Source organism: Giraffa tippelskirchi, chromosome 2 (genome assembly GCF_054371585.1).
Source record: "Giraffa tippelskirchi isolate mGirTip1 chromosome 2, T2T-mGirTip1v1.2.pri, whole genome shotgun sequence".
In the NCBI taxonomy this organism is placed as follows: Eukaryota; Metazoa; Chordata; class Mammalia; order Artiodactyla; family Giraffidae; genus Giraffa; species Giraffa tippelskirchi.
In genome coordinates, this window is record NC_137276.1 from 32,686,481 (window position 1) to 32,706,173 (window position 19,693).

The 19,693-nt window shown below is 46.4% G+C and overlaps 1 protein-coding gene across 3 annotated transcripts in view; it reads left to right on the forward strand.

Annotated features, from left to right (window-relative positions):
• Positions 1-19,693, forward strand: part of PIK3AP1 (phosphoinositide-3-kinase adaptor protein 1) — a 114,818-nt gene that overhangs the window by 85,447 nt on the left and 9,678 nt on the right. For all 3 annotated transcript variants that reach the window (XM_081551125.1, XM_081551128.1, XM_081551131.1), the window contains 7 exons: positions 18-209; positions 2,903-2,968; positions 5,346-5,551; positions 8,625-8,697; positions 13,477-13,632; positions 18,269-18,339; positions 19,535-19,653. In XM_081551125.1, coding sequence (XP_081407251.1) covers positions 18-209; positions 2,903-2,968; positions 5,346-5,551; positions 8,625-8,697; positions 13,477-13,632; positions 18,269-18,339; positions 19,535-19,653 — 883 coding nt within the window. The remainder of the gene's footprint in view (positions 1-17; positions 210-2,902; positions 2,969-5,345; positions 5,552-8,624; positions 8,698-13,476; positions 13,633-18,268; positions 18,340-19,534; positions 19,654-19,693) is intronic.

Below are 19,693 nucleotides of genomic sequence, written 5' to 3' on the forward strand. Positions count from 1 at the left end.
TTTCTCTCTGTTTCTAGGCAACAGCATGGGAATGTCCAGTTTGGAGAGAGACCATCTTGGTCAGGAAGAAGATGTGTATCACACAGTGGATGATGATGAGGCCTTTTCAGTGGACTTGACCAACAGGCCCCCTGTCCCAGTGCCAAGACCAGAGGCCAGTGCATCTGCCACTCACCAGCTATCTGACAATGAATCATACATTTCTAAAGGCAAGTGGGGCAGGAAATGATGCCCAGTGGGGTCTTCAGGGCCTCTCAGCAGGAATTCCTTAGATCCTCTACCTCCTGAATTATTGCTTAGAGAATATTCCCTCCTGAATGGTCTCCAGCCAGTCCCCGGAGACAGGGTCAGAGTTTGGGGCAGATTCTGGAACTAGATTAGGGGTAGTGGTCAGATTGAGTTCTGGCCTTCCTGCAGGAATTGGTGCATAATGGGAAGATAGAGCTAAATAAGATGTCTCTCTACTCCAAACAGCAAGATCCCTGGTAATTGTTATCTCCTGAAACTATTACTATTATTATTAATTTTAAATATTTAACATTTATTGAAATCTACTGAGTGCTTTATTTGGTATATGTCATAATAGTCTATTAGGTATGGGCCATTATCATTTCCATTTTACAGATGAGAAAAACAGAGGCTTACAGAGGTTGCTTGATTACCATGTAGCAGAGGTAGGATTTGAATTCAGGGAGTCTCTCTCTACAACCTTGGTTTTCAACCACAATGCTAGACTATCTACTTACCTACCTACATTGATAAAATTTGATGATAATTGAGTTTTGAGTTCTTCCCAATGACCCCTGGGACATTAGATGCTCATAGCATTGTAAGTTTTACTAACTTTCAGGTCTTGATTTTATTAATATGATTACAAGTACTATAAGAGTATAAGAATTGCCAGATCTGTGCACTTGACCTCCATTTCATGTTTAATAGTATAACAGGTTGTGGAAGGTATGGCAAAAGATTATAAACTGGGAAGATAGCCCTCAACCAGAGCCCCAGGTAACTGGGCTGCAGTTGTCAAATAAAATACAACCATGCTAATTAAGTATGAATTTCAGAAAAACAACAAATAATTCCTTAGTGTAAGTGTGTCCCACATATGGCACTCTTTTCTTCAGTTTTATTTTGGTTTATTAAATCTAGCAATCCTAATTTGGATAGAAATGCAGTGGAAGGATATTTACATATTGTCTAGTGCCCTGAGTGCTCAGTTTGCCATGATGGTCTGGCTCATTGTGGGGCGTTCAGTTAGAAGGGGCACAGGCAATTCCTAAAGAGCCCTGAAGGCCTTGCTAGGAAACTGTGGAGAGCAAAGGAAAGGAGAGAGGCAGGAGATGACAAAAGGGCAATGGTTAGGAGGCCAGAACATCTGGGTTCAAGTCTCAGCTCTTGCATATTTCCACTCTACAAAATGAGACATTGGGTAAGTCATTTCACCCTCTTTAGTTTTAGTTTCCTCACCTATGAAATACATATCATAATAATATATGTATAAATTGATGCCTAGTAATACTCTGTCAGAACCTTATTATGAAGGTCAGATGAGATAATATATGGGAAAGTACTTTATAAATTGTAAAGCACCATATAGACATCCTTTCTATTATTGGGATTTCTGTCCTATTGGCATCAATCTCAAGGTTTAGAAATGAATAATGATAATAAAGGGCTTCCCAGGTAGCTCAGAGGGTAAAGAATCTGTCTGCAATGCAGAAGACATAGGAGATGCAGGTTTGATCCCTGGGTTGGAAAGATTCCCTGAAGAAGGAAATGCCAACCCACTCCAGTATTCTTGCCTAGAGAATTCCATGGACAGAGGAGCCTGGTGGGCTACAGTCCATGGGGCTGCAAAGAGTCAGACACAACTGATGTGACTGAGCACGCACGCAATGATAATAAAAACTAACGTGAAGTGCTCACACATGCCAGGCACTGCTCTAAGCACTTTCCATATATATTAACTCTTATAATCCCCACAACAACCCGTAGCCAAGGGTACAATATCAACCTCATTCTACAGATCAGAAAACAGAGGCAAGAAGAGTTCAAGCCTCTTGTCTTAGATCAAGTGGCTCATAAATGGTAGAGCCAGGGTTTAAATGCAGGGGGTTGTGTGCAGAGCCCAAGGAGCCTTAACCACTTGTTAGTCCTACCACTGAGTGAATGTTTATCACTTCTCAGTGTTCCCTATGAGCCTTTATGGATTCCTTGTGCATGAGTGACATCATCTAAGTCACTTTGGAGCCTTGCACACATTTTACATGTCCCACTGCTCTGAGTTCTGTCTTATGGCACTTGTTGACATGTTAAGTGGCACTTCCTTTTATTCTCAAACTTCAGGGTGCTCCATGGCTTGCTTCAAATATTCAAGGATCCAGCACACGTCTTGTTCATATTACCCTCTTCTTTAATGATCTCATAAGTGCTGATTTTGTCCTCTGGCTGGTTTTGTCTTTCTGGTTTGAGACCTTATCTGTTTGATCTGTCCTCGTGTTGTAATCCCTAGAGCTTCCATTCATTGGTTGCCTCCTTTAAAGGGGCTTATCTGGTGGCTCAGTAGTAAAGAATCTGCCTGCAATGCAGGAGACCCAGGTTCAATCCCTGGATTGGGAAGATCTCCTGGAGAAGGTAATGGCAACTCATTCCAGTATTTGAGGAGCCTGGTGGGCTACAGTCCATGGGGTTGCAAAGAATTGGACCCAACTGAGCAACTATCACTTCACTTTCTAGAATTTTGATTTATAGAACTGCATACAGTGGTCCAAGTTGTGATTCATTATTATTTATTTTGTACAAGATTTTGGTAATTTTTCTGCTAAATGTATAAAATATTATAAAGTTTCTTTGAAAGAGGTACTATCTGACTTTACTTAGAATACTCTTTTTCTCACAGTTTTTGCAGAAAAAAGTCAAGAGAGGCCTGGGAATCTCTATGTTACCTCAGAGAGCATCAGGAAAGGTAAGCAGATGTCCTCAGCTTTCTTTCATAGGACCTGGACTTCTTGGTGGTGGCAGTGTTCATGTTTCAGAGATTTCCAGGTGTAATCACTCCCTAGCCTTGAAAAACAGAGGTTCAAGAAATACCTGAAGTGGAACTGTACTGAAGGTGAAGGGAGAGGAGAAGAGATTGAGGTGCCTTAGAACACTGTACAAATTGATCATACCAATGACTTTAATCCCTGAGAAAGTGTCTGTAACAGCACACTAAAATACTATTTAGACATTGAAACTGATACCAACAGGATGAAAGTGGGCAGCCCAGCACCCAGTCTTTACCTAGTGATCCAGCCCTACCGTGCTATTTACCTAGGCTATCTGTATTAGCTAAAGTATACTTTAATTCAACTTTTATTTTTTTTTTTTGAAAGCTTTTTAAAGGAAGTTTGAAGTGATAAGTGCTCTTTTGTTCTTGATGCATTTCCTTGTGCTAAACAGAGGCATTCAGTAGTATCCCATTGATGATTCTTTTGAAAAGGAGCCATGACACCATCTAAGCACTGGAAAGCATCCCTAAAGACTTTGGTAGTAGGAGACTGGAACTGACTGACTTGTGCATTTTTATTTTGTCCCCACACTCCATCTCCCAATATAATTAAAGATTATAGGGCAAACCTGGGAGAAAGGCATGTGAGTGTGTGTGGACAGAGAGAATGGTGCGTAAGAATGATGGATACGTTTCTCTGAAGCTTTTTCAGTACCCACTGGGTGAAGTCATCTCTTTTTTTCCTTTATGCCACCTCCTTGAATCACAATGTCCAAGTGGGGTCCTCCTGGAGAAATTTAGAATCAAAGATGATAGCCCTACAGGAAATAAGCAGAGAAATGTCACATTGTTTTCATGTGCTTCAATGGCTCCATCACTTCTGCAAGTCTAGCTTGCTCCCCACAGAACATAGAGGAGCCACATAGCCTGGAGAGAGAGGAGTTGGCGTCATACCTCCCTAGAACATCTAAAGTGGAGAATTATATGTTTTTAAAGTAGAGGGGAGGTTGGCACATGAACAACCCAAGGAGAGTCACTTGGGACCCAGCACCTAATTTTTACCTGGTGACTTTGGACCTAGGTCATGATTCCATTAGCCTTCAGGTCTCCTCAGGCATTTCACGCCTGTAGGTTCACAATCACTGTGCCCTGTGCTGCTTGGAGGCAGGCAGGATGGGGAGGGCTGGAAGTGCTGGAAGAAGCATCCTGGTTAGCCTTTCCTGTATATTCTCTTCTGGGAGTGGATTTTAGTCTAAATCAGTGGTTTTCAACTACGGGTGATTTCTTCTCCACTCGCCAGCACCGCCCCACCCTGCCATTTGGCAACGTCTGGGACTTTTTTTTAAAAGATTATTTATTTGTTTATTTTGGCTGCACTGGGTCTTCTTGCTGCACCCAGGCTTTCTCCAGTTGTGGTGAGCAGGGGCTACTCTCTCCTTGTGTGTGGGCTTCTCGTTGCTGTGGTTCCTCTTGTTGCAGAGCATGGGCTCTTGGGCATGTGGGCTCAGTAGTTACGTCTCTTGGGCTCTAGAGCACAGGCTCAGTAGTCGTGACACATAGACTTAGTTGTCCCATGGCATGTGGAATCTTCCCAGAGCAGGGATCAAACCTGTGTCCCCTGCATTGGCAGGCAGATTCTTAACCACTGGACCACCAGGGAAGCCCTGGGACATTTTTTTGTTGTGGCAGCTGAGGAAGGAGATGCTATTATCATCAAATGGGTAGAGGCCAGGGATGAGGTTAAACATCCTACAGTGTACAAGACAGCCAGCCAACCCCAACCAAGAATTACCTAGTCCAAAATGTTGATAGTGCCATGGTTGAGAAACGCTGGTCTAAAGACTTCTCAGTAATTCATGTTGACTTATCTACTGGATGCTGTGTGCATGCACGTGTGCTAAGTCATTCAGTTGTGTCCAGCTTTTTACGACCCCATGGATTGTAGCCCACCAGGCTCCTCTGTCCATGGGATTCTCCAGGCAAGAATACTGGAGTGGGTTGCCATGCCCTCCTCCAGAGAATCTTCCCCACCCAGGGATTGGACCCACATCTCTTATGTCTCTGTATTGGCAGGTGGGTTCTTTACCACCAGTGCCACCTGGGAAGCCCCCCTCATTGCTATACCTTTCTAAAATGTTGTGACCTTGTCTACTTTAGTGTCATAGGCTTTGAAATTATTAGCTGCTTCCCTCTCTCTGATTCCATGTAGCATCTCCCTTGTCTTGATGCCACATGTGATTGTTCTTCTGAGACATGTCCTCTTGAGCCCACGGCCAGCATCATGAACCCTACTCACCCGGTCAGCTGTCTCCAGTGGAGGAGCCTGGAAACTGAATTTCTCTTTCCTTTCCAGAGCCACCTGTCAGACCATGGAGAGACAGGCCTCAGTCGAGCATATATGATCCCTTTGCTGGGATGAAAACACCAGGCCAGCGGCAACTCATTACCCTCCAGGAGCAGGTGAAGCTGGGCATCGTCAATGTGGATGAGGCCGTGCTGCACTTCAAGGAGTGGCAGCTCAACCAGAAGAAGCGGTCAGAGTCCTTCCGCTTCCAGCAGGTAACTGGCTCTGGATGGACTTTGTTTTGTGTCTGTCTCTCCGCTAGACGGTAGAGAAGGGCTGAGTCCATGGCTGTCCTGTGTACTGCTGTAACTGCCCACGTGGGGCTGGGTCTGAGAACATTTGTTTGAGGGTCATGGTGAGTCAGTGCATACTTGCATTTATCACCTGTTGTCTATAACCATACGGCTCCTCGGCCAAGAGCTGGTTGGCCTTTCTTATTGTCATGAGGCTCCAGATCAAGACCCGAGACTCAATTATAACCCCCAGTTCTGCACCTGCCACTTCCCTCTGCATGTGGCCCTATACTTTTGCTTTCTAGCTTTTTGCTTTTCAGAGGCCTTCTCTACTCCTAGTGCCAACACTCCCACAGAACTATCCCACTTTAGAACTCAAAGAGAACTTGGACGGCTCCCAAGAATTACGCTTAAGTGAACAAAGCAAGTCACTGACATAAAACCACTCAAGTTAAAACACACTCTCATACATACACACCCACCTCCCCCACCCCCCCACCCCCCCACAGATGCACACACACAAACTGTAGGCATGTTTGCAAATGCAAAGATCTGGAAAGGACTACCCCACATCCACCCCAGTGGTTACCACTCAAGAGGAAACTGGGATCAGAGGGCTGGGCTGTCAGGAGACTCCTGCTGTCACACGAGGACATGTAACTCCACACAGTGACACGTGGGAATGTGAATCCTAAAGCTGCATTTGTCCAGCTCTGACAACAGTCTGTGGCACTGTGCTAAGTGCTAAGTGGACCCAATCTCTTCCACCCCTCACAGCAGGCATGGACATAAGTGTCATTGGGCTTCCCAGGTGGCTCAGACAATAAAGAATCTGCCTGCAAAGGAGGAGACCTGGGTTCAGTTTCTGGGTAGGGAAGATCCCCTGGAGAAGAGAATGGCTACCCGTTCTTGCCTGGAGAATTCCATGGACTGAGGAGCCTGGTTGGCTACTGTCTGTAGGGTCGCAAAGAGTCAGACACAGCTGAGCTACTAACACTTTCACTTCACTTTACAGAAAACTGAGGCTCAGAGAGGTGGGGAGGCAGAGTCAGGACTCAAAGGAAACCTTTCTCATTTCAGAGCCTGTGCTCTCTTCTGAACACTGTATCTGCCCTCTGAGTGCTCCTAAAGCAGGGTCACCCTCTCTCCCAGCCTGTCTCCCTCCCTCTAGGGGTCTGGATGCAGGAACCCAGGGCCTTCCTCACCCAGGAGACCCAGAGAGGCTGCAGTACTGCTGGGAACAGGCTGGTCTTAGCCAAACACTGATCTTCTGAGTCCTTGCCAAGTTGGTGCCATGCAGCATGGTCGTCAGGAGTAGCCAGGGCTCCAGAGCCAGGCAGCCTGAGTTCAGCCTTACTCTGCCTCTTTGGACTGGGTGATCACAGCCTCTCTGTACTTCTGCTTTCCCATCTCTGAAGTTTGAAGGCAGAGGGCTAGATGATGTAAACCTTGTGAAGTCCTTGGCATACCTGGCACATAGTAAATGCTGAGAGTATTCCATGCTCTGATTGCCTCCTGGCACTTACAGAGCCAAGGAGTCCAAGGACTGGACAGTGTGAAGACCATACCAGAGGCTGCCCCATTGTGCCCCATTTTCCTCTGTCTCTCTCCCTTACTTCCCCTCTCGTGAGCAGGCACTTTCCCTTCAGCTCCTTCTCTCTTCAGGTGACTCTTGCATCGGTGTCTCTGGTAACATCTTTTCAGCCACCAGCTGGACGTGTCCTCCGAGGTATCCTAGACCTGCAGCACATCCAACAACACACAGTCCCTTGAGGCCTCTTCCCTGTCCTGACTCCCTGTGTCTGTTCACGCACTGTTATCTTCCGGAGGCTGATGCCCAGACTTAAGACTCTCTTGGGCTCTTTTCCACACTCCCCCACATCCAGCCAGCTGTGTGTCTTCTTTGGTCTTGCTCCGTGCATTCTTCCTCTAGCCTCTGCTCCTGTCTTTGTGCTCCCTCTGCCACATCCTCATGCTGACCTGTATCACCTACATCTGCCCTTATCACATCGTCTTCAGGTGGGTCTCTTTGCCTCCAACTCCCTCCCCCTCCTCTCTGCCCAACCTTAAAGCTATGGCCAGCCCCCAGCTTCCAGTGTCTCCCTGCTGCTTCCTGGACCAAGCTCAGTCTCTCAGCTGCAGTCACAACCCAACCAGTCTTTCTGTCCTGCCTCTGTGGCTCCCTCACAGGAACGTTCTGCTCCTGCCAGATGGTCTGAGTGTTAGTCCCTGGGACATTTCCCTAGAATGCTCAGACACTTAACTTCAGGGTGATTGTTGTTTATGAACTAAAATAGCAACAAATATTGTTCCTCACATGTCTGTTTAACATTTATTGAATGACTGTGATAGCCCAAACAGCAGGATTACAGGAAGATGCAAGACCTGGTCTCTTGCCCTTTAAGAGCTCACAGTGCCTCTGAAGAGACTGCACACACACACACACACACACACACACACACACACACACATGGCAAGGCATCTGAAGAGACTACACACACACACACACACACACACACACACACACACACACACACACACACACACGGCAAGGCATCATAACCCAGTGCCACATGGCATGGGTATCACTAAAGACTAGGACAGTCTGGTGTTGGGGGAGGCGGTTTAGAAGGTGAGCCTTGACCCAGGCTTGGAACAGAGTCATGGAATCAGTGTCCCTAAAGGTCAGAGGAATGTGCAAGAACACAGTATCAGAAGTGGGAATGAGGGTGGAGAGCTTGTAAGCAGGTAGGAGACTGGCCTGTCTAAGGGACGTGCAAGGTGGGGTTGGGTTATAAGGCTGGGAAGGAACTGGGAACAGAGAGGAGGGGAGACCCTTTGTTGTGGACAAGACATCTTCTCTTCAGGCATAGCTTTTGAGTGGACTTGAATTTCTCTGGGAGCTGATTGCAAATGCACTCAGCCTCATTTGCATGTTGGAAATGTTATTGCAATGTGATATATCTTGCAAATGTCATAAAATCAGAAAGAAACTCTAATGCCTAGAGGGTATAATTCTAGTGTATATTTCTAAAAACAAACTAAAATTTTCCAGGAAAATCTTAAACGACTAAGAGATAGCATCACCCGAAGACAGAGAGAGAAGCAAAAATCAGGAAAGCAGACAGGTATGTGGCTCCTGAGGCTGCTGCACGCTGGGGGACTTTGCTATGGTCTGTTTTCCTTGACTCTCTTTTCTGCTGGGGCCTGAATGGGCAGACCACTTGCCCAGCACCTGTCACTCTCTTTATAGATCTGGGTCCCCCAATAGGCTGTAAGGTCCTTTGGAACAACGACTTTGTCTTGTTAATTCTGTAAATCTAGTACCTGGCTGGCACATAAGGCATGTCAGCAAATGAAAGAAAGGAAGGCTTGAACTCTGTACCCCTCCCTCCTCCCACGAAAGAGGATGGTTATGCTTTCTCCCAGGCACCTGACTCTCCCCTTGGCATTTAGGAAGACATGTTTCCCTGAGCAGAGAAAGGAGAAAGTCCCATTCACGTAGTGTCAGTATCTGGTTCAAGCAGGTCTACTGTGTCATCAGTGTCCACCCCACACGCTGCTTTGGAAGCCCGGATCTCAGGTGCAGCAGGGCTCCTGCCATGTGTAGCGGAGGTCCAATAGCAGGGCCATGGATTCCAGTTGCGTGCACTGAGAACCCTCTGCTCCCCTTGACCCTCTCTCCTCCAGGTGCTACCCACGTGGCACCACCATCCCTGGGCAAGGAGTGGGCAGAAGGTCAGAGGGGTCATCCTCAGATTCCTGCTTGGGTGATGAGGTTTTAAATGTGTGCTGCCACTAGCCGCACTCATACTTGTCTGCCTTCTGGTTGGGAAAAGGACAATGGAGAGGAGGAAGAAAATCTAGTTCAAGAGCTATTCATCCTAGGGTCAGACGGCAGGGTACCCGGTGGTAGAGGGCAGAGGTGCTTTTTAAAACTAGAGCACACATACCATGGGACATCCTTGGTGGTCCAGTGGTTAGGACTCCATGCTTCCACTGTAGAAGGTCATAGGTTTGAGCCCTGGTCGGGGGATTAAGATCCCACAATCTGCACAACATGGCTAAAAAGGAAAAAAAAAGAAGATTGAATGAAACATTTCAAGCTTTTAAATATACGTAGTGTCAAGAAAGGTGTGATTTGGCGGGGCATGTGGGGGCTTCCTTGGAGGCTCAGTAGGTAAAGAATCCACCTGCAATGTGGGAGACCTGGATTCTATCCCTCCATTGGGAAGATCCATGGAGGAGGGCATGGCAACCCACTCCAGTATTCTTGCCTGGAGAATCTCCAAGGACAGAGGAGCCTGGTGGGCTGCAGTCCATGGGGTTGCAAAGAGTCGGACACAACTGAGCGACTAAGCACACACAGCCCACAGCTGATTTGGGAGGTGATCCTGGGGAGCACAGTAGGGGGTGGGGAAGTGAGAGAGGAAGAAAAGGTGGCCAGCAGCCTTCAGTTACCACCATGGAGATTGCAGCTTCATCTCCGCAAAGACTCGAGGAGTCAATGGAGAGCACTCTGGAATGGTTATCCCTCCCATGGGGCATTTAGACACCAGCTCCCGTGTCTTTGGGTGAGGCCTGCTGGGAGATGGGCGCTTGGTATCTGGCTCCCAGAGAAAGCTCATGCAGGTGGAAGCTGGACCCTGTGCTACCTGGCGAGGCCCCCGGGCATCAGAGCATCTGCCAAAGCAAAGGCATCATTTGTGGCTGAGTAAATGTGATATATTAGTTAATTGCATAAAGCTCAATTGTATATTTAGTGACATACTAACTTAAAATTGCCTATTCCAGGGTTTTCACATTCAGGTGCCCCAGCTCTGGTGCATCCATGCTTGTAGGGGTAGCAGGTAGGAACAGGGTGGCAGTTAGGGATGGGGTAGGGAGTAGATTAAGAATGGGACAGGAATTGGGGCCCCTTACTCTGCTTCAACCATTGTAACTCCTTTATAAAAAAATCTGTTTCTATTTTGAGCTTCTGTTTTCTTTAGAGGAAAGAATTCTGCTTTACAAGAAACTAAAAAACATTTGAAAATCACCCACACAGGATAACATTGACCTATAGGAGAGTTAGGGCTGATGAATGGCATTTCTGCTTGAACAATCTTTCCTAGGAATGGAGGCCACCCCACTCAAGGACGGACTCTATTCATCTGGAAACCTCATTTGCCTTAGAAAAGAAAAACAATGGTTATTTTTCTTTAATTTGGGTTAAAAGACTAAGGACGATTAAGAAGTAACAGTCTGTTCATAGTAACTTGCCAGTCTGTTCTCAGCCCTGGGAGTTGGTTTGCTCTCACTGAGAGAGTGCAGAGCACTGATAGTGTAGGAAGTCAGAAGAGGGCTGGCTGGCTCAGGACTTACTGAATGCCCTGGCTCCACAGAGAAGAATACCAATATTTGTGTTCTGGGTGTGTCTGTGGTCAGTGGAGGGCAGGACCTGGAGGAGCAGGCTGGGTCCCAGGAAGCCTGGGTTCTGATTCCAGCTTTGTCTCCAAATCATTTCATGATCCAAGACTTTTCCATTAACCACTTCATACCTCAGTTGCCCCATCTGTGGTCATACCTGGTTTATCTGCTTAACAGAGTTGTAGTTGTTTAGTCACTAAATTGTATCCAACTCTTTGTGGCCCCATGGACTATAGCTTGCCAGGCTCCTCTGTCCATGGGATTTCCCAGACAAGAATATTGGAGTAGGTTTGTCATTTCCTTCTCCAGGGGATTTTCCTGACCCAGGGGTCAAACCCGCATCTCCTGCATTGGCAGAGAGTTCTTTCCCACTGAACAACCAGAAAAGCCCACTTACCAGAGTAGCAAAGTTCAGAGGAGGAATATTAGCACATGTGAATGCACTTTGGGAAAAGTGCTTCCCAGTATAGTGATGATAATTATTTTTCCTGGCACTGTTGCTCTGTTCAAAGAATATCAGGATTTTGTGGACATTTAGCCTGGTTCTACTTGATTTTTTTGAATTTTGACTCCCAACTTTTTTCCTGTGTATTTTACTTACCTTCCCTTAAACTGGTTGTGAGCTGAAAACTGCTTCATTGAAGTGAATTAAGCAGTCACGAATTTACCTTGAAAATATTGTCATTAAAAACCTCAGTCAAAGCTGAGGGGGAGAAATATGTTAGCTGTTTGGGCTCTGAGACACTGTGGGTTCACACCCATGTGTGGGTTCACTGACTAGTCTCTGCCCACGCACTTCCGAGCTTGGTCACCCAAGTGGGTGGGTGCTTCCACTCCTCAGTTATAACCAAACGAGGCTAAGGATGTGAAAAAGATCTGTGTTACAAAGAGGTCTGGAAAGCTAGGGCTATACACTACCCTTGGGATCAGGGTCTCTAGAATGAGGCACGCTTGAGCCCATGCAAGCCAGCAATCCGCTGTTTTAATACTCTCCATGCAGAATGTTGAGCACACGCTCCATCCACACCATCCTCACCCCCGCTCTTCCCTGCTGTGCTATTTTACACATTCATCCTTCTTGGCAGACCTCTGGCTTTGGCAGGTGCTGCACTCCCTAGACTTCCTGCCACACCTGCTCCCTAGCAGAGGGGAGGCAGAGGAGGAAGTAGTTCCTTGAGATTAAGGGCACACATCCCCAAAAGCCCACCCACGCTTACACCTCTTCCTAGAGTCTCTGCCCCGAGACTTGGGAAGGTCTGGGGCCTCAAGGGGAGCCCTGTGACAGGAGCTCACCTGGCTTTCACATTTCCCTGGGGAGGAAGCTGGCTTGGGCACCCACAGATACTTTGTTCCACTTGTCAGCTGGAGTTGTTCTCTGCTCATAGCAACCAGGGGTGGAAATCCCGGGGGGCGGGGAAGAAAGACCAGTCACTGGTCGGGCTAAGCTCCTGAAGAGGCCAGGTTAATGCTTTGCAGGACAAAGGAATTATCCTGCTGAATCTGTGGGGTCTCAAACCACTGATCAGCCTTGCAAGTCACAAAATCTTTCATGGACCTTATGGACCTCTTTCCATGAATTCTCTGGATCATTACTGCCATTGTGGACCACTCACCCTCCGTATGGGAGGCAGTTTGAGTCCTTAAGGGCCTGGACTTTGGAGCCTGGGTTCACATCCCAGCTATCCCACTTACCGGCTTCTTGACGGGGTCTTGGGACACGCTACTTCACGTCTCTATACCTTAGTTTCTATCGAGCATGCTGACAATAGTATTTATTTCATGGGTGTTAGAGGATTGAAGAAGCTAAGAATATGGAGGCTCTTGGAACTATGCATGACGTGCAGGATAACCTAGTATTATAATCAATGGCATTCGTAACCCCGCCTTAGAAAAGGAAGAAATCAGAGGGGTTGGCTGACTAACTCAAGTTCCACAGTTGGTGAGTGGCAGAGCTGGGGAACCCATGAACGTGTTAGTTGCTCTGTCGTGTCCAGCTCCTTGCAACCCCATGGACTATAGCCCTCCAGGCTCCTCTATCCATTAAATTCTCCAGGCAAGAATGCTGGAGTGGGTAGCCATTCCCTTCTCCAGGGCACCTTCCTGACCCAGGGATTGAGCCCCAATCTGCTGCACTACAGGTGAATTCTTTACAGTCTGAGCCACCAACCTTTCCCTAATTGCACATTCTTTCTGTCACCTGATGCAAAAGCACTTCTCTGCCCTTTCCAACATTCCTCCACTCAACCTTCTGTCAGTGATTGCCATGCATGGTTCTGTGCTGCTTCGGTGCTGAATTAGGCAGGGTCCCCACCCTCCTCCCTCTCCTTCCCCTCTACTCCTCCTCCTCTCCTTTCCCCCCTCCCCTCCCCTCCTCCCTCCCCTCCTCTCCTTCCCCTCCCCTCCAGGTTCAGGGGAAGGAGGCGGGTAGAGAGGAAGCAGCTTTGCAGTTTGGTGACTGGCATCCTGGTTCCTTAAAGCTGATTCTTTTCTAATTCCAGACTTGGAGATCACGGTCCCAATTCGGCACTCACAGCACCTGCCTGGGAAAGTGGAGTATGGAGTCTATGAGAGTGGCCCCAGGAAAAGCATCTTTCCCCCAAGGACAGAGCTAAGACGAGGAGACTGGAAAACAGACAGTACCTCCAGCACAGCAAGTAAGCAGGTGGTCCCCAGGTGTCATCACAGTTGGCCCCCAGGTGCCTTCACAGCTGGACTTCAGCAGGTGTTTTTGGGTCTTGGAAGCATGCTCTATGATGAACCCAGAAGATCTTAACTGGAGCCTGGTTTGGGCCTGGGAGGTGTAAGAAATGAGGGACATTTAGCCTGTGAGGTTTGCCTTTTTTTCAGAGCACAGAAGACCCGTTACACAAATATCCCTGGAAGGCAGATTGCATGATAATTATTACTCTATCACATTTATAAATGAAAAATCCTAGTAATAATACTGGTTAATATTTATTGAGCATTTACTATATGCTAAGCCTCTTCCACAGATTCTCTGATTTAATTCTCATAATCACTCTGCAGGATAGGTACTATCACCTCTATTTACTGAGAAGGAAACAGGCAGCTTAGTGCCTTCCTCTAGGTTAAATAGCCAACAAGGGGTAGCGCTTGGATTTGAACTCAGGCAGACTGGATCAGGGTCAAGACTCTTGCTTACTGTTCTTTTTGCTTCAACCGTGGTCAGGGAAAGGAAAGGGCACAAAGTCAAAAACATTAGGTAACAGTGGATTCAGATTTGAGAATTCCAACTGTATAGGCAATTGAGGATCTGATTTGGAAATGTCTTCCTTTTGGCTTGAAAGCTTGAATAGGAGTCTGATTGCAACAGACAATACCCGCTGATGTGCAGGCGGGAGGTGGGGCTTTGTTTCCGGATCCAGGGCAATGTTAACTGACTTCAGACACACCAGCTTCACAAGCCAAATAGATTGAGTTTCCCTGCTTTCATACATTTCAGTGTTAACAAAAGTGGCTAGGGGAAAAAAATAAAAGAGCAAGAGACAAGCTGAATTTCAGGACTCAAAGTCTCCTTAAATGTCAGGTGGAAGACTGCCATGTGGAGGTAGGAACTGGAAGCTCATCTAACCCAGGGCTTCTTTATCTATTCTGTATCACAAACCCCTTTGAGAATCTGACATATGCTCTGAATGTCCTTCCTATAAAAATACACTTGCACGTGTTTACACACACACACAAATTTTGCCCATCTGTTGACTTAGGTCAAGAGCCTCTGAACTGTTCCTCCTCCTTACTTTATTAGCAGAGTATTTGTAACCCAGAAAGGGAAAGAGTTTAGCCCAAGGTCCCACAACCAGTCAATGGCTATAGGAGTAGAACCCAGCTCTTCCCTCTGCCACTGTTACCTGTTGAAACATACCCAAAGCGTATCACACAGCCATGTTAAGTCTAGACTTGATAGAGAAGAAAATCTCCCCCTACATAATGAGGGTAATAATATATACTACCCCCTTGAGGCAAATTAGAGAATTCTGACAAGTTCAGAAATGGGAGAGATTTTCCCAGTGATCACAGATGGCAGAGGAAGCAAGGGGCAGGCAACCCATCTCAGATGTGTTGTGGAGGAGAGAAGTGGTATAGACACTCTGGGGGTGAAGGCAGGGCTTCTGGCATAAGGGAAGGGGAAATTTAACAAGATAAATGTAGAATACTCATTTCAAGTTTAGATTCATTAAAACTATTTTATCTGTATGTTTTACTTTGAGTTACGTTGGAGTGAGAATAGAATGGAAAGCATAAACTCTGATTTTTACCTCGTGTGGTGGTTTACTGCCCGGGGATCGCTAGCTTATTGGGTAAGAAAATGTTATTAAACGACAGACCAGAGGGTTTTATTTTACTCTGTGGCTATAGATTGCATCCGGTCCGTTATTCAGTTATCTATCGCTGTGTAACAAACTGTCCAAAAATGCAATGGCTTGAAACATCATTTATTTATGCCCGATTCTAAACTTGGCCAGGAGTCAGTGGGGATGGTTCACCTCTGCCCCATGTGGTCAGTTGGGGTCACTTGTGCAACTGTACTCAGCTGTAAGCTTGGCATGGACTGGAGCATCTATCCTTCAGGGCCTCTCTCTATATGGCCTCTAATTCAGTAGCCTGAACTTCTTGTGTGATAACAAGATCCATAAAGGGAGCATTCCAGAAAAACAAGCCCTGGTGTGCAAGTGCTTATCGAGCTTTGCTTACATCACACTTGATCATGTCATATTGGCCAAAGTGAGTCCCATGGCTAAGCCAAGAGGGAGATGAGGAGGAGGCAGTACAAAGGTGTGAATACTGGAGGTGGGGTCCTTGAGTCACTAATGGATAATCTGCCATCTTGAAACTGATGATGATAATGATGATGATGATTATAGCTGCTGAATTAATTAAATGCTTGCTCTTACAGGCTCTGTGCCAAGCATGTTACCATACGATCTCATTCTATACAATAGTGCTGTGAGATCAGGAAACAGAGACATAGGTTAAGCAGCTAATCCTGGGTCACTTGACAATTAAGCAGAGGATCTGGGATTCACATACAGACCTTTCTGTGTACTCAACCTTGGGGACATATTTCCTTCCAAAGAGAGATAGTTCACAGGCCAAGGAGAGAGAATGAGGACAGTCCAGCTCTGAGACACCAACAGCCCTTCAACCCCCAGAATCATGCCCTAAAAACAGCACTATTTTATTGTACTGCAGCTGTCATCTCTTGGAAACTATAGGAAAACAGTTTCAGGTTAAATCTAGTTATATCAAAAATTTTAAGCATAAGATATTAGTGTTATGTTTAAGAGAACAAAAGTTTCATTACAGCAAGACCATTGAGCTTCTTCTAGTTTGCCTGATTCAAGTTTCTTAAGAGTCACATACATGATCATTTTTTTTCTCTCATTCATACCTCCATCAATATTGAGGACTGCTCTGTGCATGTGGAGCTAGACTATACTGGAGACATAAAGCTGAAAAAGAAACAGAGTCTGTCCTCTGGGAGCTTATAATGGAGGAGAGAAAGTGTAAAAAGGGTGAAAGTTATAGGTTTGTCTGATCCTTCTTCCCTGGTGACAGAAACCTGGCAAGGCGTGGGCACTGCCCCTTTCCCCCAACAAGAGTGAATGTGATGGGGGACCAGGGCCAGAACCTCCTACCAATGGTGCCATGCAGGTGGGTTGGGGCCAACCAGGTCATCGGCCTTGGAGAAGGGAGAGGGCCAGGGCAAATAAACAAGGAGTGAGGGTTCAAAGTCAAGCACTGGGGGTTAAAAATTCAACAACATCAAGGGAAAGGATAGTGGGAGCTGGTGGGTATGAATTTCCAGGATCCTAGAATCAGCTCCTGGACACCTTTTTGCTCCCTCCCAGCAGATAATCTTTGGAAGGAGTCTGGTTCGTTGTAAAGGAATAAGATGAACAATGATGAATGAAGTGGGAGGCTTGGCCCCACAGGCATGGAAGCCCATGCACAGGAGGGGTTACTTCCATTTGGGGGAATCAGGAAAGGTGTTGATGGCATTTGTCCTGAGCATTGGAGCCTGAGGAGGTTTCAAATTTGTGGATGGAGTGGGCTGGGGGAGTGGGAAAGAAAGGACGTTCTAGCTGAGCAAACAGTGTTATATGTGGGCAACTGGATAAAGAGACAGGGTCGTGTGGTCCTTAACTCTGAAACAAACTCTGAATCCCCTGGTTTCTAGAAATATTTTGACACATTATCTTAAATTTCAAAATCTGCCTCCAAGAAATAATCCAAAATTATAATCTCAACCTGCTTTTGTCAAGCTGGCATCTAAATTAATTAGGTCAAAGTTGATGCCATAATAAAGTCAAAACTAAGACAATTTACCTATAAACTAATATAAGTAGCTATTTTGAGTGAAAATTCAGCTAAACCTAAGTGATGGCAATACTGTTAACAGCATATATTGGAAAAATTAAAGTCAAAGTTTTAGTTGATTAACTGTTAAACTTCCTTCTTCACTGCCAGACCATCATGTCCTTGAGCTTGTTCTAATGCTGTCCTGTCTAAGTACAGTAGCCCATAACTGCATGTGACTATGTAAATCTGTTCATTAAAACTAAATAAAATTTAAAATTCAGTTCCTCAGTTGCGCTGTGTCACATTAGCTACCAAACTGAACAGCACACAACAGAACATTTCCAGAAAGCTAAATTGGATAATGCTGTTTCAGGGATTTAGGTGATAAATCCTCAACTTACATCTCTAAGCAGCTGAACTCACACAGTCATAGCTCCTATCTGGTGTGTAAATTATACTTTTGAATTTGTGCTTTGTGTTTTGCTTTGTGTCACACTGGCCCCCTTTTAGAAGGTATGTATACATGTGTGATACTTGCACGTGCTTGCTGTAATTCCTAACTAGGTAAAAAACTTTAGTAACAAAATTTGTTTGCAGATTTAAGAAACACCACTGAACAGGTGAGAAATAGAGCATCTCTACTTTCTAGTCTGTCAAATTGAAGCACTAGTATCAGATAAGGTTTTCCTAGGGATTAAATGCAGTCATGCTTTTAAAGCATATAACGTGGGATGAGCTCTCGGTAAATGGTAGCTAGAAAGCAAAAAGCGGTCATAAAAAGATGACCTGTTTTTATGCTGAAAGAAAAACTGAACTCTAAATAACATGGTATGTTATTAGACAGCAGCATTTTGAAGAATCCCACATTCACAGCTTACGTACTGTTTCTATCAGTAAGTGCTAGATTTTTGCCTTTTACTTCATCTTGAGAGCCTGCACAGTCCAGCTGATTCTGTTTGCACCCTTTAGGCAGCGCGAGTAACCGGTCCAGCACCCGGAGCCTCCTAAGTGTGAGCAGCGGGATGGAGGGGGACAACGAGGTGAGAGCTGGGGCACCCCCACCCTCATAGGTCTTTGTCTCAGGGGTCATTTCACCACAGGAAAGAGAAACCCAAGAGAAAGAAGCCAGACCCAAAAGGTTATCCATTGTGGGACTCCATTTATATGAGACATCCAGAATAGGTAGATCCATTGAGATAGAAGGTTGGTGGTTACCAGGGCTGGGGATAGGGGAAATGCGGAGAAACTGCCTAAGGGCTACAGTGTTTCCTTTAGAAGGTGTCGGGAAAATGTCCAGGGACTAGACAGAGATGGTGGTTGCACAATATTGTGAATGTACTGAATGGCACTGATTGTTCACTTTAAAATGATCGCTTTATGTTATATTAATTTCCCATCAATAAAAAGAGGGGAAGAAAGGAAGGGAGGGAGGGAAGGAAGGAGGCAGAGGGTTAAACCAAAAGGGGCGTCTGTGAGAGGGAACTTGGTGAGTATCCGGGAATCCAGGGGTGGTGGTCACCTTTCTGGGCCTGGGTCAGGAGCGGCAGGCAGGCAGAGCCGGGGCTGGTAGTTTGTGTCCCCCCCACTACCCCCAGGCCACACACTCTTTGGTCTCCTTTTTCCTGTGGGTGTCTGCTTTTTCTCTCACTGTGCTTTTCTGCTTCTCCACGGGTGGGGGTCACATGGGTCACTGCCAACCCGGAAGACTCCCTGAGGTAGGGGCCTAGGGTGGGCCACCCACCAGTGCACAGCTTGTATTATCCTGCGACGGAGGACCAATCACAATCCCCAAAAGGGACTTCTGCTTAAAAAGAAAATTTCTCCAGCCCTACCTGGTTACCTTGAGCAATGCTCCTCAAACTTTACTATGCATAAGGATTACCTAGGATCTTGTGAAAATGCAGGTGTGAGGAGGGGCCTGAAACCCTGTGGTTCTCATAAGCTGCCAGGTGATGCTTGCTGTTGGTGGCCCACAAATCACGCTGAGCAGCAAGGAAGGAGAGCTCAGATCACTAATAATATCAATAACTCAGGTCCCATTGTCTCTTCAGTGACTCTGGTTGTCCGAGTCAGTGGAAAACTGCCCCTGGTGTTGCTGGGTTGATTTTCAGTCAGCGAGTAACCTTCTGCCAAAGCCTGGGGAGAGCTGAGGAACTTGTGGGATGGCTCTGTCCAGCTGTGTTGCTGCTTAATGTCATTTTCAGCCTTCTCTCTCATCTTTTTTTTTTTCTGTAGGATAATGAAGCTCCCGAGGTTACCAGGAGTCGTAGTCCAGGCCCCCCACAAGTGGACAGCATGCCCACTGTGCCCCTTGAGAGGCCCCCCAGGGTGCCACCCCGAGCCGCCTCACAGAGGTAACAAGGAAACTGACAGAACATTTTTTTCCTCACTCAT